We start from the raw sequence: 27,646 nt of genomic DNA on the forward strand, positions 1-27,646 counted from the left end.
CTCCCATAAAATATAAGATATATAGCTTAAAAAATATGCAAGATTTTAGGATTTGCACATATTTTTCATAATATGTGAGACCCAAGGAGAGAGGTCTTTTGAATAAGGGAGGATAAAACAAAAAATACATTATCTTCTTTCCAATTAATGTAGCTTTTTCACGTATTACCTACATTTTAAGATGTAAAGACATATTTGAAGCTTTTTTAGTGTAGAAAACAACTATGTTAATTTGAATAATTTCTACTCATAGAATATTGTTAAATTCATCTCATACTCAAGATTTTGATAGGTTTTCTTACTAGAGGGAGTTGGCACCCTAGGGCATGAAATTAAACACAACCACAACATACCATTCGGATGTGTTGATATTTTGCTATTGGGAGACCTTTGCAAAGCATGCATGATAAAGGACTCCTGGGTCTTCTCCCAACAACTGAGACAAACATTAATACTGGACCCTTGTTGTGGACAACACACATTCACTATGTCAAACTCAGGAATCCTATGAGATAACAACCAAGAGCTTTCTTGGAACTCCTAAACAAAATACAGATTGGGGAACAAACAGATGAGGACATTGCCGTTCTGAACTACTTGTACAAAAGACCCATTCCAACAAAACAAAATATACCCCACCTGTTCTACACAAATAGAGCAAAGGACAAACACGACGACTACATGTATGAAACAATGCATGGGAAACCACACGTTCTGCCAACTGTTGACCACAAACACAAAACATGCAACAAGAAAATCACAATCCCAACTGATGCAAAGAAAACTGATGGACTTCAAGCGGAGCTAAAGCTAAAGCCAAGAATGATTATTGCAATATGTTCAGGGAACTTCGACATCGGTGCTAAATAGTTAATGGAGCTGATGGAATTTTCAAAGGACCTGACACAAGCAAAAAAAAGGGAGTGGTTTGGGTGGAACTCACCGACAGAAAAGCAAACACAATGAATACAAAAAAATGTACAACATGCACACTGATCAGTTGGATGCCACTATTTTAAATCACTAGAGAGTTTCAAATTGGCAACAACCAACAGTGCCACGAGGACACATTTTTCTATTCAACTAGCTTCCGCCCGAACAATACACCGCTCCCACAGGCTGACCACGTTTTCTCTAGCATTCAACCCGTGAAACATTCAAACACACGGCCTAGTATACACCACGTTGTGAAGGGTGCGAGACCCAACACAACTATACCTTGTTGAAGAGGTGCAAAAAAGGAACATCAAGGTAAACAAGATTGCTTTGCAAGAGATACAACTACTAAGGGCAAAACGTGCATGGTGTTTTGAGGAGACAGCATCATCAAACAGTGAGCACAAGAACCAAACTTTGGCGGAGCCTAAACACACGCTTCTTTGCAAGCCACAAAGAAGACATTTTGAAAACATCGTTCCTTCTAGACACCACGATGCTATGTTTGCAAGAGACCCACGTAAAAACAACAACAAACTTGCAATTGCAAGGGCTAACCCGTACCGCTACAACAATTGCGCTTGGCCTAGCTACATACTTCGCAAACACCTTGCATGAAGCATACAGTCTCTCAATGAGCGGGCATGGGAGTGAATGCCTTCTGGCAATACTAGCTACACGAGAGAAACCCCAATTGGCGATAATAAATGTTTACAAGGGACCAACCACAAGAATCTCGATTCTCTTGGAGATGGTACAAGAAATCGAAAAGAATATACCCGAAAAAACACAAGTGTACACTGTGGGAGACTTTAATATAGACTACCGCTGCCATTCCACTGACATGAGAAAACTCATGCAGTTCATGCAAACAAAACAAATGACACAAGTCATCCACATGCCGACAACAATCCATGGGAGCACGCTTATGGACAACTGCTTCAAATAAAGAACTGACACTTGGAACAAACTTCATATATTGGTCCAACCACTCTTGCACTTACATCACCATTTCCTACAGCATAAGCACGGGGAGACAAATGAATGAGTGCCCAGAAACCAGATAACTAGAACCACCACATCAAGGGCGAAAAATAAATAGATTCAAAACACCATGTACATCTCCAAGGCAGGCCAATTGAACAAAGTTCAACCTTTTTTTTTCCTTAATACAGTTATGTTTTTCACGCCAAAAAAAAACATATAATTACTTTTTAAACAAACAAAATTCTCAAAGGAAAAAAACATACGTGTTTCTCTGTTACAGAACAAGTAGAAATGATAAACTATCCTGAAACCCTTCAAAGGTTTGTTGGTCGAAGATCTTCCAAGGTACAGAACAGGTGAATCTTGAGGTACTTCGAGAATCGCTGTTAGATTGTCTTTAAAATATGTACCAATAAAAGATTACTTTGACAGTGGATTTTGACAACTGTTGGGAACTCTAAGGCACTGGTGCAAGTCTCTGGGACTGTGCCAACATCGGAGATGCCACTGTCTGAGGTATTGAGGCTGGTAGTGGATCTTGCGACTCCAATGGTGCTTCCGTCTGTTGTAAAAAAGGGGGTGGCTTCACTCGGGGACGCAAACCAGGTGGACTTGGCATCCGCCTTGGTGACCGAAAGTACACTACAGGCCCATGTTCAGCAGGCGGCAATCTGGGTGGTGCCTTGATAATGCCATAATCTTCGAAGTCAAATGTGCTATGCGATTTTTTTTGGGCTGGCAGGCCCATTGTAGTCCTTCTAGTTCCTCCAGGATCAAGTGCATGGTTAGTTGGATTTCTGACCTGCCACATTCACATAAACACGTATAGAGATCAGAAATTAGATCAATAGTCTCAAACTGGGAGTGTCAAATATAATATGAGCGGCTAAGGTTTTCACATCCGTATCAGCACGGGAAAATAGGCAGTCAAACTGCCTCTCCACTGATTGTGTGGGACTCTCTCTCTCTCTCTCTCTCTCTCTCAATAGCAATACGAGAAGGTGGCAAGTACGAAATATGATCTTTGGGGCATATGTGATACAGACAGTACTCTACGGAGTAGAGGTATGGGGTGGGAGTATATCTCCATCAACGTGGAATGAGATAGAGAAAATGCAAAAGTCTTTCATTAGGAGGCACCTGGGCATCAAGGCTACTACACCATACTCTTTGTTACTCCTAGAGACAGGATGTATACCCATAGAGCTACATGCTCTGAAGAGAGTACTCAGATACATCACAAAGGTCAAGTGCATGGATAATGAAAGGCTACCAAAGAGAGCATGGAATGAAAGTCAGAAGCTTCAAAAGACAAACAAGGGCAAGATTTTGACATCCGGATGGGCACAGGACCTAAAAAAATGGTTCAAGAAGTGGGAAGTAGAAGAGTATTTAAACTATTCTTCGGAGGAGATTGATGAAGAGGCTTTTCATTATGACCTGCTGAATGCACTACACAGGAAATGGCAAACAGCAGAAAACAAAGATAAATTTGAGTACTATCGCACATATATCAACCCCGAATATTGGTCAATTTATACAGGAAGGGAGACAACAACGCAGAAGTACATATGTACACCTATAGCAGTGCATAAACGGAGGGCTTTAGCCTCACTTCGCACCCGATCACACCAGCTGCAAATAGAAACAGGGGGATGGAGAAAGATGCCAAGGGAGAGTAGAATATGCCAACTATGTGATCAAGGTATGGTTGAAACAGAAGAACACATGGTAATGATATGCCCTCACTATGCACACATTAGGGAAGAGTTCAATCACCTCCTTGAGGGACATAACAAACTGGCTGATTTGCTGCATAAAGGGTCACCTTCAGCTTTAGGAACATTTGTGTATAAGCTCTTCAAGCATAGGAATCCACCTGAATCCTAGAAGGTGGTTTCTCTTTCCACCCTCCCATCTTCGGGAGGAGCTTTCATGTACTTGTGATATTGTATTGCCCAGGTCCCATAGGCCGGTTTTGGTCTTCAGAGGACGATAATATATTCTTCTTCTTCTTCTTCTTCTTCTTCTCTCTCTCTCTCTATATATATATATATATAAAATTTCATACACACACACACACAATGCCATATATATTATATATGTTCTTCAGATCTTGTCATATTTTTTGGACTTCACGAGCTTGTAAAAAGAGAACGTAAGAGAAAGAATTAGGGGTGTGTACATACAATACTATACTAAAAGTAGCAGGTACTTTTGGCCATGAATGTCGATTTCTATAGATAATTGTAATTTTCACACTCCTCAAAATGGCGAACTCTGGAGTCTGTCGATAAGCGCTCTTGGGGGTCATCAGCCTGTTTTTCCTGGCATGTCTTTGTGACCATGATGCCCTTTTTACAGAGATTGCGGCTTTGCGTTTTAAGTCTTATCGAGAAGTGATTATTTCACACTTTGTCTAGATGTGAGACGAGGCTAGGGCCTGAGACATCAATATACCCTGCTATTGGTTTCACCTATTACATACTCGGACAGAATAGTGCTCAGATTTTGTTCACTTCCTATCTAATGTAAGCCTTTGCAAGCCCGTTACTGTGGACTCAATTTTTGTTGTTCTTAGCTAAAATGAGACCAATACTTACCCTGAAGATCACGGAAAGGTGACCGCTTAGCCCTTCTCTGTAGTTTTAATCGCCTAGATGCAAGATCAAGAAAAACACGTTTCATTTTGTGATTGTTAACAGTTTTAAACCGTTTCAACATTCCATTATCTGAGCAAGAAGCTCTAAAGGTACTATAAGAAGGTTCTTCGATCAGAATATTGTCATGTAGTGTTCGGGAAATTCGATCTCAATCAAAGTTCAGCAACCTATCATTTCACTTTACACAGACAACTAGTATGCCTTTTTTTTTGTGCTTTCTTCAAGATTTTCATTGTAGGGGCACGTCAATCTGTTTTGGAAAATCAAAGTAATGCATTTACTTTTTATTTCTTCTTTCAAACTATTTTGTTTTTAAATGCATGAGAAAAGTCAAGGAGACAATATTTCTTTTGTCTTCAAAAAATGTTTGCCCCGTCACAGAGAAAAGATGAGCAAAATTCATTTTAGCGCATGAGGATGGGCCACAAGGGCTTACTACAATGTGTAAGTATAGCTTCTGGGAGCTCAAAGCAGGTACAGAGCTGAGCAACAGTCAGTCAACAATGGCCCCACCCTTGTTTCTCTCTCCTCATCCAGATCTTCTTAAACCCTTCCTTTTTGTTGTACCCTTAGCGTTTCACATTGTCCACTTCAGCTCTTTAACTGGAGCAAGGTGAAGCGCTAGTTGTGATGTTTATTCTTACTGTTTGCCCAAGAATGATACGCTACTAAGCTTTTGGCTGCTCAAAATGAATGAGGCAGAGGACTGTGTTTCTTGAGATTTAGGTGTGCTCGTCTGGTATACAGCACATTGGCTACTAAACTTAAGTAGGGTGTTGGCTTTTGTTCATGGTAGTAGCTTGCTGCTCTTGGCCAATGCACTCCAGGGGTAGCAAAGCTCTCTTCTCAAGCTTGTGAGGAAGCAAGGCTTATGATGGTTGCTAATGTTAGAGCATTTTACATGATGGTAGACACTGGCTAAACATAGATCACTGTTTTGGTTGCAAGCAAACTGGTGGCTTGTTAGGGGGCCAAGCTCGGTGGAGCCGGGTTCATGCTGCAATATTGCTTTGAGTGGCTTTATTTAATGCACGTGCTTTTCCAAGCTTTGTTCAGGACCAGCTTTTATGTAGAAGGAAACTTCTACTATGACCATATTGGTACATTCTAACCTTTTGTCTGGGGTTTAATTTCATCAGAGAGTGTATTTTTTTTCGCAAAAAGTAGTGCTAGTTATATTGCTTGAAAACGAGAGTACAAGAGGGCCTAAAGGCCAGCGGGCTGCAATCGCCATCAGAGAGTGTATGGTAGATGTTGTGTGCCTTCAAGAAACCAAGCTGGGAAATAATCAAGTCAAGAAGTTAGTCATAAACAAGCCATATGCAGGAACATTGACAAGGCTATGAGAGGGGTTTCGGTCAGTTGGACTAGGAGCAATATATGCCCTTGCCCCCACATTGTAATCGATGGAAGAGCCGACAAAATATTGTCAGATAAGGAAGAGCCACCAAAATATTGTTAGATCATTAACATCTACTCTCCAAATGAGAGAAAACATCCAGCTCTCTGTTGTTAAAAATTTGAGCATGATACCAACGGCCAAACAAGTCATCTTACTAGGAGATTTCAATATGGTAGAGTCTCAAAGGGACAAAGTCGATAGGCACACCAAAATCCTGGAAAGGGAGGAGCTCAATCACTAGACCAGTCTGGTTAACAAATGAAACCTAAAGGAGTATAAAGAGGCTTCAATAGAATTACAGCCAAGTTGGATTGATGTTATTCCTCGTGGAATGGTAAGATTACCCTGGTGCTTCAATAGAATTACGGCCTAGTTGGATTGATGTTATTCCTCATGAAATGGCAAGATTACCATGGTGACTAACCTGAGGACCAGTCGACTTGGGCGAGAATAAGGACAAGGACAGATTCGACAAAACAAATGGACTTAATCTCTCTCTTTGAAAAACTGGGAGGTCTTTGCTAGATTTGGCAGCCCTCCAACAAGTGGAACGGCTTAATCCAGTGGTGGGATGTGAATATTGAGGGGATCAGCAGATGTCCGAGAATGGAAGGAATACAAAGAATGATAGAGGAGTAAATCCAATTAAAAACCCCCTTTGTTCACAAAGCTCAAGAGGTGGGAGGATAAGCTTAGAAAAATGTTTCCATTTAAATTCCTGCGGTACAAAGAAAAGTACATCTTGATGAGCAGACATAATAATTAGCATGGTCTCCTTATAGAGTGACAAAGAAACGATTCTGAGAGAAAGCTCTACTCCTTGAAAGGTAGAAACAGGGCAGAGTGCATCCCTTCCCTCGTTACGGATGAGGAAAATGAAAGGCCGCAACATGCTCAAGAACGGTAAGGCTCTGGGAGCGGATGGTCCGCCAAAGAGTTTTATCTTTCTCCCTTGCTTGAGACTGGAGGGATACCCTAATAAGCATTGCACTTAGGGAAGAGATGGAGTCGGTTGGGCATATCCAAGAAAAGATACTGTCTTGGGAGGAAGCCAAAGAATAGTTCAGGCTCAATTACAATGATTAGCTCTCTTTAGAGTCATGGATGGCTGGCTCTCCAAGCAAGATCACAAGGTCCTAGCATAGTTGAAAGTGATTAAAGAACTATTTCATGGTTGTGGGGCTTACCTCTAGCTGCTTAAGAAGAGCCACTGGTATGTTGGAGGTGCATTAGGAAATGATGCTACATCCCTCAGTAAGGTAATTTGGAGAAGCATAACCCCCCCAAGATAAATAGCTTCCTTTGGCTTGTGTCTTGGAAAGCTATTTCTACCTAACAGCACAAAACAAGTCCTGGCCCAACTGCACCATTGCAGAATGCCCCCAAAGGCATCTTTCATTGGATGTAAGCTGTCCTAAGGCTAGAAGACATTGGGATTGGTTTAAATCTCTCTTTAACTCTAACAATAATGAGAAGAAGGTTCGATTCAGTGTAAAGGGGCTTCCGGTTCATATTCAAATCTAGAGGTTTGACATTTTGGTCATTTGGAAGATGTTCATATTTGGATTCTGGAAGCTCACCTCCCTCCTGTTTCGAACATGTTAAGAACTATATAATAACTTTAGCAAAGCTCTATAAACATTTGAAAACCACTGATAATCAATAAGACTTTACAACTTGTGTAGAAAAGGCTAGTTACTCAGTTTACTATAGTTAGTGTGTCTTGTTAGGTAGATCAAGATTAATGGCCCATTTGTATAATTGGATGGTTTTGGTGGAGTTAATAGGAAGCCAAGTCTAGGCTTCTTTAGGAATCCCATGCGTCACTATGGAATTGTAATAATCCCATATGGATAGACACTGTTTCATGGTTTGTCTCAAAACTGTAAAAGAACATCATGTCCTTCATTGTACATCAACTATCTACCATTGAATTGAATACAAGTTGGCTGAGCCCATTGCTCAGGCTCTAAAACAAGGAGGCTACTCCAAGTCTGTTGCATTTTCAGCCCGCACATGTTCCTGTGTAAGCCCAGCCCATGACTCAAATAACTGGATGCATTGTTCCTATTTCATATTTTTTATGCATGTCTTGGGATGAACTATGCTACCAGTTGTAGCTTCAACTATGGAGATAAATCCCTCGGCTGGAAAATATGCTTAAACAAATGCTATGACAACTTCTAAATCATGAGAATTTCTTATAATTTTCATTTCGAACTTGGAGCATTTCATCTTGAGCCTATGGGTCCACCTCCGTGCAAAATTATTTCATGGAAAGTTGATCCAAGAATGAATTGGCACATGTCAGCCTTACTCGGATCGAAAAATTGGCAACGTCAAAATTGAAAATTTTGTACATCATGGTATTTGAGACTGAAATATGTTAGGCAGTTTGTGCCAATTTGCTGATCTTAGTGCCAATTTGCAATCAAAATGAAGAAACACCAATCCTGTACATGCACTCTACCAGATTTGGTGGAGGTTGGACTTGTGGTCTCTGAGCTAATGTTGAGACATGCTTCGATTCTCCTACATGGTATCGAATTGAGGGAGATTTCTCGACATGGTATCACTGTCACGTCACAATTTTAGCTGAGTCTTATGTCTCAAATTTGATCCAATTTTCAATCAAAACTCATCCAAACAGTTCCAATCAGCCAAATGAAGATCTCTGAAGGAGTAGGAACTCCTTTGGCTAAATTTTCACAAAAACCCTAGTTTTGAAATTGAAAAGCCTACCCAATTTACTGAATGGTCTCAATCAATTCCATAACTAGGAGCCTAGTAGAGATCATGATAGGTAGGCCTTTCTGGAAAGTCATGCCCAAACCACAATACTAAGTGGAAAATCAAATCGACCATGAGATCACACCTGAGATCTAGATCCTACTCAACATGTGCACATATGTACTTGAATTAACTCCATGCGCAGGTCCGAAGTAGACTGCGAGGTATGGCAACCGATAACTGAATAGAAATGCCCACTGAAAGAACCAAAACAGATACAAAAGAGCACTCACAATGTACACTACGTGGACAGCTGGATGCTGCTCCACTCGTGCTAGATCTCAGGGCATGTACTGTTGCCCAACCTTCTGTTCACTTCTTTTAAAATAAGAAACCTTCTGCTCACTCCTGCTGTATGTTGCGTGCTTCTCAAGCAAGGTCTTCACTAGCTTAGGGAGGAGCCCCAACACTCTCTGACCGAGAACCCACTCTTATATGAGCTCTTCACAAGAGCTGAGGGCTGGTGCCTTTCGTGCTCCTTGCTGATGCCTCTGGTCCAGTGCATGAAAGCACTTCTGGAGGATGGAATGTTGGGAAAAAGGATATCTGACTACAGCCAACCCTTACAAAGTGGAATAAAGAAATTCTTGACATATCACAATGAAAACTTTGAATGCCAACTCACTCTGTGTGCTTGTATGTATAGAGAGAACACTTCAGATAGAGAGAACACACAGGATGTACTGTCAAATCTGTGCCATCGACCCTGCTGTCGACCTGGCAACCCTTGCACCTTAGTAACTGCTGTACCAGATCCTGCGCAGACATGTTCTGACTGCCAACCTGCTCCATGTGCTGGCTCCGTACCTTCCATAGCACCTTCCAGATCCTGCGCAGACGTGTTCTGACTGCCGACCTGCTCCATGTGCTGGCTCTATACCTTCCATAGCACCTTCTGTACCAGCTCAGGTGCCTTCTCTCTTGCTGCGCACTGCTGCAGCTCTTGTGCCCTCATACAGCAGCCACCGATGGTGTGGGTGGCCCATGTGGCTGCCCCAAATCAACACTAACAAGATTTTCTGTCTGCTGTCGATGTGGCAGCCATCTTGCTGCCCATATGGCAGCCTCAGCACATTTCCTTACTGATGCACCATCTACCCTTATACATCCTGAGATATCAAGCCCTTGAGCTCTCCTCATTTGGAGGCTTAGAGTTGAGGCATTGACCTTATAGTTCCAACATGGAATGCCGGCTGACCGTTGGGCCTTTGCTGCTGCCTATTCTGCCTCTCCTTTCTCAAATTAATTTGACTTCTAAAGAAGCGATCCACATTGAAAGCCACTGATGCTAGGCTGTACATAGGTTGGGGGAGGAGCCCATTTATAGGCCCTTGTGCCCAGCCCCCATGGGCTGTAGGGGTCGGCCCATCTAGGGCAGGGATCGGCCCTGTTAGGGAGCCGACAGGAGGAGGGGGAGGGGATATATACAGCCCCCCCCTCACTCCTTGTTTGGCATCTCAGTCTGGTGAACTTGAGAAGTTTTGTGCATCTCATCGTGGAGCAGAATTGAGCATCTATAGCAGAGGTTTTCCCCTAGCAGTTGGTGGGGTTTTGGCCTGAGATCACTTGCAGTTTCTCTCATCTTTCTCTCCTTTCTTGTTTGGTGTGTGTGAGGTTGGCTCTCTCTCTCTCTCTCTCTTCACTCCCGTTCATTTATGCTGCACTTCTTGTTGAGATTCAGCATCTCCAGGCGTGGCCAGCCGACCAGCCCCCATGCAGCAAGGGGGGCCAGAGGGGGTAGGCTGGCCGACCAGCTGGTCGGCCCAGTTGGCCTGACCGACCAGGCTGGTCGGTCCAGCCAAACTGGCCGACTCCCCCCCTTGGCCTGCCCTATAAAAGGGCCTCCTTCCCTTCATTTCCTCTATCACTTCTTGCAGCTCCTCAAGGCTCCAGCATACAGCCTGCTCCTGACCATCCCCTCAGAGCCCCCTCTCAGCTGCTCAGTTGGCTGCCCACACTCCCGCAGCAGATCTTGCCTCTTCAGGGCTCTTGCCTCCCCGCTCCAGGCCTCTACAGTTCCCTTGTTCCAAGGTTCCTGCCTCTTCACCCAGGCTCCTTCAGCCTCCTCTTCTCTAGGCTCTTGCCTCCTCAGTTCAGGCTCCTCTAGCCTCTTCACTCCAAGCCCCTGCCTCTTCGTTTCAGGCTTCTCCTGCCTCCGTGCTCTCAGGCTTCAGCTTTCTTGTGTTCCCCCCTTTTTCTCTGCTTCAGTTCAGCCTCTCCTGCAGCTCCTGTTTTCTTATCTTATTCAAGATATCTTGTATTTCAGTTGCTGCCCTGGTTTAAGGGCTGATTTACAGCAGATCAGTGGTGGTACATTTTGTTATCTCTAGTGTTCTCTGTATGGCTCTATAATTTCAGTTTGTTTGCATCTTCCGCTGCCATTTTAATATGGTATCAGAGCACCAGGTTACTCTCTGATCTGGAAACTTCTATATTGATGAAGTTGAAGAAGTTTGTCCTCGTCAGCAACTCTCCTTCCCACTGACTACAGAGCTCTCTTCTCCCCTCCCTATTTTTTTTTTCTCGCGTACCGCGGGCTATCAATAGCAGCCTACTGCTTCATCAAGAGCCTCTCCCCCCCTTCCTTCATCGCGCATCGGGTCGGCTCCCGTCTTCACCCGTACGACTTTATTCAGGGGTTTCTGGCAGAACTTATTGGCTCTTGATCTTTGGGTTCGATTGTTGAGATTGGCCCTGTTCTAGACCTTGATCTTTTCACCAGCCCCGTTCTCTTCAGCCCCTTGTTGCTGTCCATTCCCTGTTTTCAGTCATGGCTGATGAAACAAAGGATTCTACTCCGGATCTTCGCGTATCCCCTATGTCCAGTTTCTTTCAAGAGTCTGACAAGCCTGTACGTATTCCCACTCTTCCTACATTTCCAGATGCTCGGCAGTTAGATGGGACCAATTATTCTCTTTGGAAAATTCAGATGGCCTCTGTATTGGAATCTTATGATCTTGCTGAGTTTGTTGATCCCGGGATCCCTCGTCCGTCACCTGAGGAGGAGCCACATGCTTCTCTTATCTGGGATAAATTGAATGCTCGTGTACGCTCGTTCATCTTTCTCAATTGTCAACCAGGGGTTCTCAATCATATCAAGCATCTTACTTAGTCACGTGCTATTTGGGAATTTCTTGATGGCATGTATCTTCGCGTCACTCCCATGAAACGTATTTCCTTGGAAGTTCAGCTTCGTCGCCTCGATCCAACTACTTCTCCTTCCATACGGGACCACATCAACAAAATGCAGAGCATGCATCAGGACATCCTCCATGCAGGCAAGGCTATCTCCTCCGAAGATATGGCTATTACTCTCTTATCTCATGTTATTACTGACAGTCGATATGCAGCATTCTATTCTTCTCTTATTACCTCTGGCCGCCTCAGCACCATCACTTGGGAGGAACTTGTCCCCATGATGATGGATCAGGAGGAACAGTTCACTAAAACCTCTGACGGTTCTTCTGAGGCTCTTGTGGCCCATCGTCCCAAATCACGATCCAAGAATGCCCCGTCCTCTGCCAATAACTCATCTCCTTCAGCTCCCTCCAGTGACCGTCCTGCTCCCAAAGGTAATTGCAATCACTGTGGCACTCCTGGCCATTATTGGCGCAATTGTCCATACCGCAAACACAAACGAGCTGACGCACCTCTGGCCGCTGCGGCTGATGCTTCCCTTACCCCTACTCCTGCATTTGTTCACCTTGAGCTCTTGAATTCGGTCCCCCTTCCTGCAGCAGAGTCATTGGCTCTCCATAGCTCCGATGCTCGTGAATGGATTGTTGATAGTGGGGCCTCTCGGCATATGACCCCCTCCTCACTGCTCCAGGATCTCACTCCTCATTCTGGTCGTGTCTGCATCGGCGATAAGCACTCTATTCCTGTTCATTCAGAGGGCTCTCTTGATATTATTCCTGATGGCAAAGGGGGTAAACACTCTTCTCGTGTTCTTTATGTTCCGTCTCTCGGCATTCATCTCCTTTCGGTTCATCAGATTTGTCAAAACAATATGAAAGTTGAGTTTGAAGCAGCCTCTGTCACCATCCGCGATCGTGCCACCAGACAGCCGGTTTGGACCGGCCATTCTACTAATGGTATCTACAAGCTTGTTGCCCTTCCCTCCCTTACAGGAACCTCTCTTGGCGACCTTTGGCATTATCGGTTTGGTCATTTACACATTGATGCTCTTCATCGTGCTTTCCGTGATCAGCTTGTCCTCGGCCTCCCTAACGTCGGCACTCGCCAAGGTCTCTGTCCCTCTTGCATATTGGGCAAACAACATCGCGAGCCGTTCGCTCATCATGCCTCTCGCCGTGCCACTGTTCCGCTTGGTCTTGTTCACCTCGACCTATGTGGCCCTATGCAGATTATGTCCCTTGGGGGAGCCTCGTACTACATGCTCCTTGTTGATGATTTCAGTCGCTACTCTTGGATCTATTTTCTTTCCCACAAGGATCTGGCTTTCAGTCGTTTCCAGACCTGGCTAGCCATGGTGGAAAAAGAATCCAATCACTCCCTCAAAATTCTTCGTGCTGATAAAGGTGGTGAATTCACCTCTCTCGAGTTTGATCGGTTCTTGAGTAGTCATGGTGTCAAACGGGAATTTGCCAACACAGGTACCCCTTCTGATAATGGTGTGGTTGAACGTAAACATCGTACCGGTGTTGAAATGGCTCGGACCATGCTCACTCACAGTCAACTCCCTCAGTCTCTTTGGGCCGAGGCCATGATGACCGCCATCCATACTCTTAACCGCTCTCCGACATCAGCAGTCCCAGGCATGACCCCTTATCAGGCTTACTATGGATCTAAGCCCGATGTTTCCCATTTTCGGGTATTTGGCTGTGATGCTTATGTTCATATTCCTAAATCTGATCGTGGAAAGCTTGATCCTAAGTCCCACAAGCTCTTGTTCGTAGGCTACAACTCCGTCTCCACTGGCTATCGCCTCTATGATCCTCGCCGCCGCATTATCTCCGTGAGCAGGGATGTTCTTTTCGACGAGCAGGTCCTTCCGACATCCTCCGACTCTCCTCCTGTTCTTGGAGATCCGTCCGATGCCCCGGAGCCCTCTCTCCCTCCACCTGCCTCGTTCCCCGGTACATCACCTCCTATTCTCTCTCCTCCGCCTCCTTCTCCGGCTCCACCCTCGTCTGCTCCTCCTTTGGAACCCCGCTCGGTACGTGTTCCGCGATGGCTCATTGATACTCTCCGCTCCTCCGGTCTTGAGGATCCCTACTCCGAACCACCCCCTGATGATGGACCTCGTCGCTCTCATCGCCATCTCCCACCGTCCTCTTCTGATCCCCTTCATGTCAATTATGCCCTTATGTCTCGCATCCTCGCCACTCGTGAGCCCACTACCGTTCCTCAGGCTTTGGCCCAGCCTCATTGGAAACAGGCTATGGAAGCGGAAATTCATGCTCTTCTTCGGAACCACACCTGGGACCTTGTCCCTCGTCCCTCACATCGTTCCGTCATTGGTGTCCGGTGGATTTTCAAAACAAAATATGCCTCTGATGATTCTGTCGACAAGTATAAAGCTCGGCTGGTGGCTAAAGGCTATGCCCAACGACCCGGCATCGACTATGGAGAGACCTTTGCACCTACTGCCCGGATGAGCACCATCCGCACGATCCTCGCTCTTGCCGCCCACCATCAGTGGCCCATCTTTCAAATGGACGTCAAATCTGCATTTTTGAATGGTGATCTTCATGAAGAGGTATATGTGGATCAGCCGCCCGGCTTCATTAATTCTCGTTCTCCTTTCATGGTCTGTCGCCTTCGCAAGGCTCTCTACGGTCTCAAGCAAGCTCCTCGGGCCTGGAATCAGCGTATTGATACCTTCTTCTGCCGCCAAGGACTTCTTCGCTCTCTGGCTGATCCCAATCTTTATCTTTTTCATGAAGGACAGCTTCATACCTTCATCATTCTTTATGTGGATGATTTAATCCTCACCGGGAGTCATACCAATCATATCCTTGCCATTAAAGTTGCTCTTCAAACTGAATTTGAGATGACGGATATGGGCCTTCTCCATTTTTTCTTGGGTCTTGAGATTTGGCAGACTAAGAGGGGGTATTTTGTCTCTCAGCATCGCTATGTTCAAGAGCTCCTCGAAACTTTCCACATGGCTGACTGTCGGCCCATCACCTCTCCCATGGATCCCAACGCTAAACTCTCTGCTTCTAGGTCCACTGCTTATCCTGATGCCTCCCTCTACCGCCAGCTTGTTGGATCTCTTCTTTGGCTACTTAACACTCGACTGGATCTCGGCTTCTCTGTCGGCACCCTCAGTACCTTCATGCAAACCCCTTCGCTTTCTCATTGGCAAGCTGCTCGACGTCTCCTCCGCTATCTTCAGGGGACCTCTACTTTCGGGCTCTTTTATGCTGCCGGTGGTTCCTCTCCTTCCCCGCTCACTCTCCGAGGTTGGAGTGACTCCGATTGGGCTGGCGACCCCGATTCTCGCCGCTCTACCACGGGCTATGTTTTCTCCTTTGGCTCTGCGGCTATCTCCTGGTCCAGTAAACGCCAACCCACGGTCGCCCTATCTTCCACCGAGGCTGAGTATCGGGCTATGTGTAGTGCCACCTGTGAGGCTGTGTGGCTTCGGCGCCTTCTTCTCGATTGTGGTTTTCAGCAATCCACTTCTACCACACTTTTTTGTGACAATCAAAGCTGTATTGCCCTTGCTCGCAATCCGGTCTTTCATGCTCGGACAAAACACATTGAAATTCAGTACCACTACACGCGAGAGAAGGTTCTTGACGGTACCATTGTGCTCCTCTTCAGCACCACTTCCGACAACGTCGCCGACATATTTACCAAATCTGTTTCTCCTCCCCTTCTCCAACGTCATACCAGCTCTCTGGGTCTTGTGCCACACCCTGGAGCTGAGAGGGAGTGTTGAGATTCAGCATCTCCAGGCGTGGCCAACCGACCAGCCCCCATGCAGCAAGGGGGGCCAGAGGGGGTAGGCTGGCCGACCAGCTGGTCGGCCCAGTTGGCCTGACCGACCAGGCTGGTCGGTCCAGCCAAACTGGCCGACTCCCCCCCTTGGCCTGCCCTATAAAAGGGCCTCCTTCCCTTCATTTCCTCTATCACTTCTTGCAGCTCCTCAAGGCTCCAGCATACAGCCTGCTCCTGACCATCCCCTCAGAGCCCCCTCTCAGCTGCTCAGTTGGCTGCCCACACTCCCGCAGCAGATCTTGCCTCTTCAAGGCTCTTGCCTCCCCGCTCCAGGCCTCTACAGTTCCCTTGTTCCAAGGTTCCTGCCTCTTCACCCAGGCTCCTTCAGCCTCCTCTTCTCTAGGCTCTTGCCTCCTCAGTTCAGGCTCTTCTAGCCTCTTCACTCCAGGCCCCTGCCTCTTCGTTTCAGGCTTCTCCTGCCTCCGTGCTCTCAGGCTTCAGCTTTCTTGTGTTCCCCCCTTTTTCTCTGCTTCAGTTCAGCCTCTCCTGCAGCTCCTGTTTTCTTATCTTATTCAAGATATCTTGTATTTCAGTTGCTGCCCTGGTTTAAGGGCTGATTTACAGCAGATCAGTGGTGGTACATTTTGTTATCTCTAGTGTTCTCTGTATGGCTCTATAATTTCAGTTTGTTTGCATCTTCCGCTGCCATTTTAATACTTCTCACATGGTATCGGAGCCATGGTTGGCTAGAGACCCGAGGCGTTGAGGGAGTGTTGAGCCAGCACATAGAAAGGAGGTATAGGGCTATTGTTCGGAGGTGCTCGTGAGGAAGATTGTGAGAGGTGTGGACTGTCTGGGAGTCAAGGAAGGTACGCAGACTTTGAAGGGTGTTTTCAGAGTCGAAGGGAGGTTTTCTAAATGGCGGGACAGCGAAGTAAAGTCTTGTAGGCTCACAACCTCTTCATCACCATATCCAGCCCCTCCTCCCCTTCTTTCCGTCCATCCCCTTCTCTCCTCCACTCTCTCTTCTCAGTTTCATTACCTCTTCAATCTGATATGGCGACTTTGCCCGAGATGGCAGAGAACAAGAAAAAAATTCCAGTTTTACCCACATTCCCAATCGACCGTTAGTTGGATGGACTCAATTACGGAGTCTGGCGGGTCATGATGGAGTTTGTCTTACAATCGTACGGTTTTCCAGATTTCCTATTGGTGGGAGTTGCACGACCTCATCCCCTTGCATCCAACCTTGGCATCTTGGAGCAGAGGAGGCCGAGAACATGTCTCAACTTTGGGGCCGTGTCAATGCAAGGGTAAGGTCGTTTAGATTTCTTAACGGTACTCCTCAGGTGATTAATCATGTGAAGCACATGACGGTGGCAAAGAGTATCTGGGAGCACTTGACGTCCCTGTATAATTGAACTCTCCCATGAAGAGGGTTTCCCTCGAAGTCCAATTGAGATTGTTGGATAAGAAGTCTTCATCGATGCGGAAGCACATTAACAAGTTACAGGAGATCCTCCAGGTAGGGACACAGATATCGTCCGAGGATATGGTCATAACTCTACTGTCCCAGTCATCCTCTCAGTATGGTGCCTTGTATTGGTCCTTCATAACAAGTGGAAGGATGAATGCGTTGACCTGGGAAGAACTGGTCTCGATGGTTCTTGACCAGGAGGAGAGGTTTGTAGATCGTACCTATGAGAGGCCTAAGGCTTTGGCAGCTGAGTAGAAAGAACGGAAGCAGCTGACAGCCAAGGAACGGAAAGCATCATGCACATGTAACCGATGTGGCCAGAAAGGTCACTATTGGTGGCAGTGTCCTGAAAGGAACAGTGAAGGGACCAGTAATCAGTTGGACAGTGTTACCGCTGCTGAGCCGCGGCTACAACGTATACCTCAGCCTTCTAGTAGCACAAGGTAGGATGCACTGCCAACAGGCTTTTTGAATCCATCTGAAGGATTGCTTGCTTGTTTGTGGCAGCAGTATCTGCCAGTCATGTGCAGTAGGAAGGGAGTCTTTCACCGAGGCAAGCTTTCAGGCATGACCTCAAGCCACGAGGAGTTGTTCCCGTTGACTCAGGTAGCAGTATGTCTTTTGTTTGGACATTATGACTTGTCCAATCCAGAGAGGGGGTCTCCTAGTGTTCTGCTGCAGCTATTGTTGGGGTAAAGGCACTATGGCCACCCAAGTACAGTTAGTACACTTAGTACTTTATTTGTTAAGTACACTTACTTAGTGTTGTAACCTTATCCTTTCATATAAAAGGTTGACTGTGTGCTAGGGGAGGTACACACATACGTTTTATCCCCACACTTCTTGTATCTTATCCTGCTTGTGTGTGTCGGTGTGCTCTCACTCTCCCCTTCCACAACTGGTATCAGAGCCACTCTCCCTATCCTCGCCTATCCAGCAGCTGCCTATTCGTGTGTTTGCCCAAACGTGGGTCTTACCAATAGCCATCGCTAGCGCAACAGCCATTGCTAGGCCGTCAGCAGCACTGCCATCGCTAGGCAGCGGCGATAGCAGCGGCAACCTGCACACAGCGCCGTCAGCGCGCCTTCAGCTACTAGCGCTACGCTAGCAGCCTTTGAGGCCGTTCGTTGCCAGGGCCAAGGCCACCGGCGACGCCAGCGCCAAGGCCACCGACGCCAGCCAAGGCCAAGGCCACCAGCGACGCCATCGGCGCCACCAGCAGCAAGCCAGGCGGCGCCAGCCAGGGCCAAGGCCACCAGCACCTCCATCAGCGCCACATGCGCCCGCAGCTCTGCCATCATCGTCTCCTACCTGATCTTGCGAAGCAAACGCACATTTCCCGCCTCCCGCCAAGAGTCTTCGCCCTGATTTCGAGACAGGTCTTATCACTTGGCCAGTGATTGTACACAGTGTTGGCACTATGTATGCATTGGTCAGATCTGTGTAGATACATGCAGCATATGCTACTGGATGCAAGTCAATGGACGTGCAGTCACATGCCTTATGAGCAATAGCAGATTGATGCCATTTACTGTGTTAATGCACGGAATGTGCTGTCAATTCAAGGGGCTTTTGATGCTATTGTGCGTGGGACAAATGCTGTAATTTGTTGCTGAAAGTACATTCACATTTGTTACAGATTTGGTCAATTTTGACCAAGTTTGACTTTAGTCAAATTTGGGGCTTTTGACATTGTTATGCATATCAGTGTTGGGGGAAACACCTAGATGCTTTATGTGATCATTGGAGCTTTGGGAAAGCGGTGTATGCACTAAAATCCTCAAAATTGGCTTCCAGTCAAGGGGCTTTTGCCTCATTCAAGTTCTAAACTGTGTAACACAGTTATAGAGGCAAGAGAAAGTCTAATTCTGACAGTTTTGGACAGTTATACAGTCAATTTCTGTTGCTGTACTAGAAAGTACAGTCGGGTACTGTCCGGAGTCAATTTTTGGACTGTAAACAGTCATTTTACTGAAGTTTAAAGTGCATAAAACAGTGCTGTTTTCACTGTTACAGCAGGGACATACATTGTGTCAAATCAAGGTACTGCTGTACTGTACTACATACTACAGAGCATCAATTAATGCATTAAGTATTGCTTTTCTGGATCTGCAGCCGGCAGGAAACAGACAGTATTTACTGTTAAGTGGGAGAAAATTGCAGGAATTAACTTTTGAGCACAACTACAAGTGCATCTGTGCACTTAGTTTGCAGGGAGTCAGGCACCCAAGTGTGGGTTATATTTCGTGCTGATTGTAATGGCTAACTAAGTTGCAGGCACCCAAGTTGCAGGGTGCTGCTAACTACCCAATGTGGAAAAAGATGGTCCTGAATGTGCTAATTCTCAGGCAGTTTCATGCTCCTATTATACACAAAGGTGTGAAGCCCACTGGCACATCTGATGATGCTTGGGCACTAGCTGATCTGTCAGCAAAGTCCATAATTGAATTGTCACTCCATGAGAGTGTTGTTTGGAATGTGGATGGTGAAAAAACAGCCTGGGGTGTGTGGAAAAAGCTACAGGACACATATGAGCAGCAGAGTGTAGCCACAAAGATATATTGGCTGCGCAAGTTCTTCAATCTGAAGATGAAGGAAGGGACCTCCATGGATGCACATCTCAATGAGTTTAATTCAATTGTCACTCAACTTGCAAATCAAAAATATGTGGTGGATGAGGAAACCAAGGGTATGGCACTCTTGATCTCTCTGCCTGAAAGTTGGGATACATTCACCACAGCTGTAACAAATGCAAACACTTTCATAAGTTTTTCAGATATCACAGGGCTGATTTTGCAAGAAGAGCAGAAGCTGAAAGCTCAAGATGCAGTAAAGCCTAACAATGCCTTAAATGCAAGGGGGAGTAGTCAGCAAAGAGGCAAATCTCAGGAAAGGGGAAAAGGGAGGAGCAAGTCCCGCTCCAACAAAGATGTCGAGTGCTACTACTGTGGCAAGAAGGGACATACCAAAAAGCAGTGCTTTAAACTGAAAAATGATAAGAGAGACAAAGCCAAAAACACTGATGCGTCAGATGCAAAAGCAATTGTACCAGTAAGCAATGGCAAGAGCAGTGTAAAGATTGAAGAGCTTCATTCTACACACGGTTATGACAGTGAGGGAGAGGTTCTATTTCTCTCTACTTTGGATGCTCATTCTCTCCATGCAGGAGATTTTGCAGACATGCACTCTTGGATCATTGACTCAGGTGCCTCATTCCATGTTACACCTTACAAAGAATTGTTTGTAAGATATGCACCAGGCAGTAATGGAGTCGTTTTTCTAGGGGATAATCATGCATGCAGTATTGTTGGTGTTGGAGATGTCAGGCTTGTATTTGCTGATGGTACTCAGCTTATGCTTCACAATGTTAGGCATGTACCCGAAGTCAAGAAAAATCTGATTTCTACTGGCATGTTGGATGACGAAGGTTTTGTGACCAGCTTTGGTCATGGTTTCTGGAAGGTCACCAAAGGTGCCCTGGTTGTTGCCAGAGGCTCTAAGGTTGACACAATGTATACTCTTCATGCTAAAGTATGTAATCATGCTGATATTCATGCCACCGAGCTGCCGAATATTTCTATGTGGCATAGCCGGATGGGACATATGAGCATAAGTGGAATGGAGCAATTGGCTCGCCTTGGCTACTTACCGTCTCTTAAATTTTCTGATTTAAAGTTTTGTGAGCACTGCATATATGGTAGACAGTTACAGTGTCCTCATAAAAGGAGATTAGGACATAAAGATGCTCAACTTGAGCTTGTGCATACAGACGTGTGTGAGATGCCTAGTCCTTCACTTGGAGGTGCACGGTACTTTGTCACATTTATAGATGATTCCACAAGGAAGGTGTGGGTGTATCCTCTTCGATTGAAGAGTGATGTCTTTCCAGTGTTCCAGAAATGGCTTGCTATGGTTGAGAACCAAACAGGCAGAACACTGAAGGCTTTGCGGTCAGATAACGGTGGGGAGTATATGTCTAATGCATTCAATGCATTTTGTGATGCTAGAGGTATTAAAAGAGAACTCACTGCTCCTTACAGTCCAGCGCAAAATGGCACTGCAGAGCGTATGAATAGAACCATACAGGAAAAGTCTCGCTATATGATGTCACATGCTGCTTTACCTCATGGATTTTGGGCTGAAGCTGTAAAAACAGCAGTACACCTCATCAATAGGTCACCAAATAAAAGACTAGATGGCAGAGTGCCAGAGGAGCTTTGGACAGGAAAACCTCCTTCCTATAAGCACTTGAGGGTCTTTGGCTGCACTGCGTACGTGCATATACGCAGAGAAAATCGCAGCAAGCTTGATCCTAAGTCTCTTAAATGCATTTTTCTTGGATATGGTGACAGTGGTGAGATGGGTTACCGCCTATGGGATCCTGTGAATAAGAAGCTAATACGCAGCAATTATGTCTTATTTGATGAGTCATGTATGTTTAAGGCAGCAGATAAGCCTTCTGATGCTTCAGAGGTTGACATTGATGACTCGGGACATCCTGTACAATTCAGGCAGGCTGCAAATCAGCCACAACAGCAGCGTAATCAGCCAATGCATGATGCTGCAGCAGGTCCAAATGGACAGCCCGCAGTGGCGGAAGATGTACTACGGGACATGCCACCTTTGGAAGACCTCCCAGGCATAATTCTGCAGCCTGATCTACTAGAACAGCAACCTGTTTTAGGTGAGCAGCAAGTTGGACAGCAAGACCAATGGGTCCGAAGGTCCACTAGACAAATGAAACCGCCAGACAGATTTGTTCCAGGAGCAGATTTTATTATGCTTACAGATTGTGGAGAACCTTCCTGTTACAAGGAAGCCGTGCAAATGCATGATAAAAGGCTATGGGAACTAGCCATGAAGTCTGAAATGGACAGTCTCCATAAAAATGGTACTTGGGAATTGGTGCAGTTGCCTAAGGGCATGAAAGTACTGCCATGCAAGTGGGTGTATAGATTGAAAGTCACACTTGGAGCTAAGCCAAGGTATAAAGCCAGGTTGGTTGCCAAGGGCTTTAAGCAAGAGTATGGTGTTGATTTTGATGAGATCTTTTCTCCAGTGGTTAAGATGACCACACTCAGGATTGTACTTGCTTTGGTTGCATGTGAGAATTTGGAATTATGCCAAATGGATGTGAAGACAGCCTTTCTTCACGGTGATCTTCATGAGGAGATCTACATGCAGCAGCCAGAAGGATTTGCAGTCAAGGGCAAGGAGTCACTTGTATGCAAGCTTAAAAAGAGCCTTTCCGGGCTGAAACAGGCACCAAGGGAATGGTATATGAAATTTGATACCTTCATGAAGTCCCAAGGTTTCAGGAGAAGTGATGACGATCACTGCTTATATACCAAAAGGGCTGCAAATGGCAGCTTAATCATTCTCATTTTATATGTGGATGACATGCTTATTGCTGGTAGAGCTCGTAAGGAGCTTGATGACCTTAAGAAAAGATTGCATGAGGCCTTTGATATGAAGGACCTTGGTGATGCAAATCACATACTGGGAATGCGGATACGGAGAGACAGGGGATAGCGTTTGTTATATTTGTCTCAGACCGAATATATTGGCAAAGTATTGCACAGGTTTCATATGGAGGGGGGGAAGACCCTTAGTTCTCCATTGCCTCCGTATGTGAAACTCAGTGCAATGGACAGCCCACACTCTGATGCTGATAGGGCTGAAATGGCCAAGATTCTGTATGCTTCAGCTTGTGGCAGTCTCATGTATGCCATGGTTGCTACCAGACCTGATATTGCGTTTGCAGTGGGAGTGGTTAGCAGGTATATGGCAAATCCTGGCAAGAAGCATTGGAATGCAGTGAAAGGTATCATGAGATACCTGAAGGGCACACAGGAGTTGTGCATATGCTTTGGCAAGCGAGATGCAAAGGTGCATGGTTATGTGGATTCAGATTTTGCTGGTCATCCCGATAACCAGAAGTATACTACCGGTTATGTTTATACATTCACTGGAGGTGCAGTGTCATGGATGTCAAGGATGCAGCAGTGCATAGCCTTGTCTACTACGGAAGCTGAATATATTGCAGCCACAGAGGCATGCAAGGAGGCCTTATGGTTATCTCGGCTAGTGGGAGACTTGGGCATTACAGGTGATATTCCATTGTTGCATTGTGACAGTCAGAGTGCTATTCAGTTGGCACACAATCCTGTCTTTCATGCAAAGACAAAGCACATTGATGTGAAGTATCACTTCATCAGGGAGGCGATAGATGATAAGCTGATTCAGCTTGTCAAGATTCACACAGACGATAATCCAGCAGATCTGTTGACAAAAGGCTTGCCTGCAGAGCGGTTTGCACATTGCCGACAGTTGATGGGTATAGGTTGAGCCTCATTTATTTTTACTTGAGGGCATATTGCCTTTAAGTGGGAGGTTGTTGGGGTAAAGGCACTATGGCCACCCAAGTACAGTTAGTACACTTAGTACTTTATTTGTTAAGTACACTAAGTACACCGTACTTAGTGTTGTAACCTTATCCTTTCATATAAAAGGTTGACTGTGTGCTAGGGGAGGTACACACATACGTTTTATCCCCACACTTCTTGTGTCTTATCCTGCTTGTGTGTGTCGGTGTGCTCTCACTCTCCCCTTCCACAGCTATTGTCTAATGAGCTGATGGAGATCCGGATGGGTCAAGTGCGGAAATCCAAACACAGTTGATATTGATCCTTGTGAGCTGTTATATGCCCATTGCATTGGAGCACTAACGTTCATCGATCTAGCGACAGTGTACCAGTTTGGTTTTGAGAGGGGGCTTCAGAGGGTGCTGTCTAGCTCTGAGATACAATGCCCATGCAGGGAAGCAGACCTTGCACCAGGGGCAGTATCAATTGGATTATTGTTCCAGTACCTTCTGTTGGAGTGATGTACCAATACCAGCAGTTGGATTGTTGCACCAGATAACTTATTGTACTAGTACCGTACCAGAGGAGTGTATCTCACACCTATGGCTTGGGAACAATAGCACTAGGTTTCCAGTGATCGTGCTGAGGCAGTCAATCCCAAGAGGGGGCTGCTTCGGCAATACTTGCAGCGGTCTATCGCAATGGAGCATCACGCGATGGATTCCTCCAGTTGTTCCAGTGGCACACCTAGCTCCCTTCTGTGTTCCATCCAGGAGCTGAGAGGGGGTGTTGGAGGTCAACATCTCCTGTTGTCACCTTAGAGAGAGAGGGCCTTGCTTGTGGGTGTGCCCACCCAGTGCTAGGCTAGTTTAGAGGGCCTTGTTGTGGGTGTGCCCACCCCTCGTGAGGGTAGAGTAGCATAGGGCAGATCATGCCTACCAAGGCCCTTGTAGGCTGGTTCATATGCCATGTGGCAGCTCATATGGAGGTGCGTATGTGGCGTGCCTGTGTGGTCACCTTTGGGGAAGCATATATACAGGAGTCCAGCCCCCCCCAGGAGCCTACGTAGGCAGAGGTGGGGTCAGCCACCTAGAAACTGCTGTTGGCTTGGTTGGGGCAGGAGGTCAGCACCTTATGGCTGGGTACGCAGCCCTTATAGGGCCTTGTGGCAGTTGGCCTCTAGGGTAGGGATTCGGCCCCCTAGTCGGCCTGTTTGTGGGCAGTCAGGCAGCCTCTATAGGGCTGCACAGCAGCCCCTGTTATGCAGAGTGTGGGGTCAGCCCACCAGCCTGTGCATTGGTTGGGGGAGGAGCCCATTTATGGGGTTGTGTGCCCTGCCCCCACGAGCTGTAGGGGTCGGCCCTGTTAGGGAGCTGACTGGAGGAGGGTGAAGGGCTATACATAGGCCCCCCCTCACTCCTTGTTTGGCATCTCAGTCTGGTGCAATTGAGCAGTTTTGTGCATCTCATTGTGGAGCAGTATTGAGCGTCTATAGCAAAGGTTTTTCCCCAGCAGTTGGTGGGGTTTTGGCGTGAGATCACTTGCAGTTTTTCTCATCTTTCTCTCCTTTCTCGTTTGATGTGTGTGAGGTTGGCTCTCTCTCTCTCTCCACTCCTGCACATTTACGCTGCACTTCTCACTATCAAAAGGCAAGAACTGCATCATGGTCCGTGGACAGTAGTGATCACATAGTCGATCATGGTGCATGACAATTGAGTTGGCTTTTGGAAAAGGCCGAGTTGGAGAGAGACACTTTCATACCCCTTCAAGTATCCTGGCTTTTGGACTATATATTAGTTAAATGGCTAAACACTTTTATCAACCATGGGCTTTGGTTCACTCTTTGGATGGGAGCCACAAATGCAAATTGTTTTTTAAGACAATCTTGCACATTTGTTTCGAGGATATGCAATGGGTTGCTCTTTTGAAAATGTGGAAAACAACAGCCCTCGGTTTTCGCTACTACTTTATGGAGAGAAATGGGAGTCACGGTGTCGTTTCCCTCCAGACTGTCAATGGAGAGAGGCAGAGGGTCTGGTTATGGCTGTCATCGATACAAATAGAAATGGGAGGCTGGTTTTTTAGGATGTCACTATCAATCCTGGGATAAAGCACCTCTTGAAGGTTACAAAGTAGACACATTATATGATCTGGTGCACACGCAAGTATACAATCCGAAGGCAGCCCAGAAGTTATTTTATGTGCCGACATAAAGGGAAAATTGGCTGGCTTAATAATGCATTTTCACAAGAGAGATTCTTCTTCCATGGCTAACCGAGATTTGAAACGGTCTAACTAAAAACATATGGAGAACGTCAGATGCCTAGTGAAATTAGCTTCAGATCCAAATGCACATTTCAGAGGGGCTTTGAACCAATCAGAATTCAGGAGTAGGTTATCAAACGGAAGGATACGTCTATGCTACGTATCAGCTGTACTGAGTTGCACGCAAGACTAGGGAATGGTTAACGTAGGAGACCCCTGGACGTGAAGTTAGATTATAATCTAATACGTCTTGCAGACACTCCTGTCGCGCTGGTCTGCTGCTGCTATGACGGCCAAGTTTTTATTAAGTTCACATCGGTATGGTGCTCCTTCCTAGGCCACGATCTTTTTAGATAAAAATTTTACCAGCTTCTTAAATCCTATTCAGTGTTGAGCGCATTTTTCGCATCAGCTTTTCGCCCAGATTCACAACGAACCTGCAGGGAATTGTAAATGTATATACCAAGGACAAGAGTACCTCATTTTCCGAAGAAGCCGAGAGCCTTTCAGTGAGAATGCGCGCGCAGCTTGCGACGCTCCATATGTTAACCAATACCAAAATCGCAAAACAGAATCGCATCGAGACAAGAATAGTTTATCGCCACGTGCCGTCAATTCTTGAAATCTTTTAGAGCTTTAGAAGAGTGTTCCCGCTGCATTGTCTTCACAGTAGACACCGCAGCCGCCTCTAAAGAACGCTTCGCCGTGAGGCCGCTAGTAGAGACGGACCCACGACATCATCGAGCTGGGTAAGAGCCTGACGTTGCCGGAGTTGCTGGGTGCAGCGGCAGCGGAGAGTAAAGGGACATCTGAGACGACGCGTGGTGGCAATAATGCGCCCAAAAACCGCGCCTGAGGGATGCGAGTCGGGGTAGTGAGTATTGAAGGGGGGAGATACGGGCAGTACTGGAGAAGACAGGTTCCATCGGGCGATCCTTAATCGGCATGGGAGAGCTCGCCGGGGGGGTGGCAGGGGGCTTTTGCAGGAGGCAGGAGGTGGGAGAGCGATGGAGAGGCGAAGGAGAGATCATGCGGTGTCTGCAAAGTGGGAAGGGATGGACAGACAGTGCAGTGTGCAGGGTGGCGAGGATGATTCGAATGAAGCTGAGAGGACCTATGGCGATTTGGCGATTTGGCGATTCCTCCTTCACGCCGCCTCCAATTACGTTGCATGGTCGCCAATTTCTCCCTATCCTTCCCTCCACATTTAGCCTCTCCTCTACATTTGGTCCTCCTCTTCCTTTCCCTCTACCTTCCCTTCTATTCTAAGCTTCCCTCCCCTTCCTCGTTTTCCTCACCCTCGCTGTTCACCCCTTGTCCTTGACTCCTCGTTCTTATCATTTCCCATCCACCTCCCGCGAGAAATTGTATGCAAACAGACTCTTCTTCTTTGCCTTCACCCCATCCATATCATCCAAATGGCCTCTCCCCCTCACATGGTAACCCCATCCATCCACCCATTGGTCTCATAGGGACATTCATCTTTTCAAGCCATATAAAACTAGAATGACATATAAACATTCACCGATTGCTGATTCTCGAAGGCAAGAAGACGTTTATCCAACCCAGTGGTCAGTATGGCATTACTCGAGATAAGATCTTGCATGACTCTTGGGAGCTGATTTACTCCTCTATATGAGCCAATTTTTGTGTAGGGTCTTTTTTTGGGACTGACCCCCCTTATGATATATAATATAGCTGGCATTTACTTTTTTTAAAAGGAAAAAAAAAAGAAAACATTTTCTTGATAACTTCAATCAATGTTTTATGAAGTATGTCCACCTATAAGTTGAAAGTACTTATCTTCCTTCAAGAGCCTTATGATGTGGTAATGGATCATCACCCTATC

At 46.1% G+C, this 27,646-nt stretch overlaps 1 protein-coding gene across 1 annotated transcript; it reads right to left on the reverse strand.

The window, feature by feature from the left end:
* Positions 1-2,380: 2,380 nt before the first annotated feature.
* On the reverse strand, positions 2,381-26,620 carry LOC147881457 (uncharacterized). The gene is made up of 2 exons (XM_087402393.1): positions 26,276-26,620; positions 2,381-2,725 (listed from the first exon to the last, which is right to left on the reverse strand). The coding sequence occupies exons 1-2, from the start codon at positions 26,375-26,377 to the stop codon at positions 2,381-2,383; spliced, it is 447 nt and encodes a 148-aa protein (XP_087258519.1). The 5' UTR covers positions 26,378-26,620.
* Positions 26,621-27,646: the final 1,026 nt, after the last annotated feature.

Source organism: Dipteris shenzhenensis, chromosome 31, assembly GCF_047967505.1.
Source record: "Dipteris shenzhenensis isolate YYH24624 ecotype China chromosome 31, Dip_SZ_1.0, whole genome shotgun sequence".
Taxonomy (NCBI): Eukaryota; Viridiplantae; Streptophyta; class Polypodiopsida; order Gleicheniales; family Dipteridaceae; genus Dipteris; species Dipteris shenzhenensis.

Bases quoted from the DNA above. Each gene is read 5' to 3' on its own strand.
- LOC147881457 (XM_087402393.1), bottom strand. From the start codon at position 26,377: ATGCGATTCTGTTTTGCGATTTTGGTATTGGTTAACATATGGAGCGTC. The intron at 2,726-26,275 runs GTACTCTTGTCC...TGAATGTGGCAG, and splicing joins CGGCTTCTTCGGAAAATGAG to GTCAGAAATCCAACTAACCA.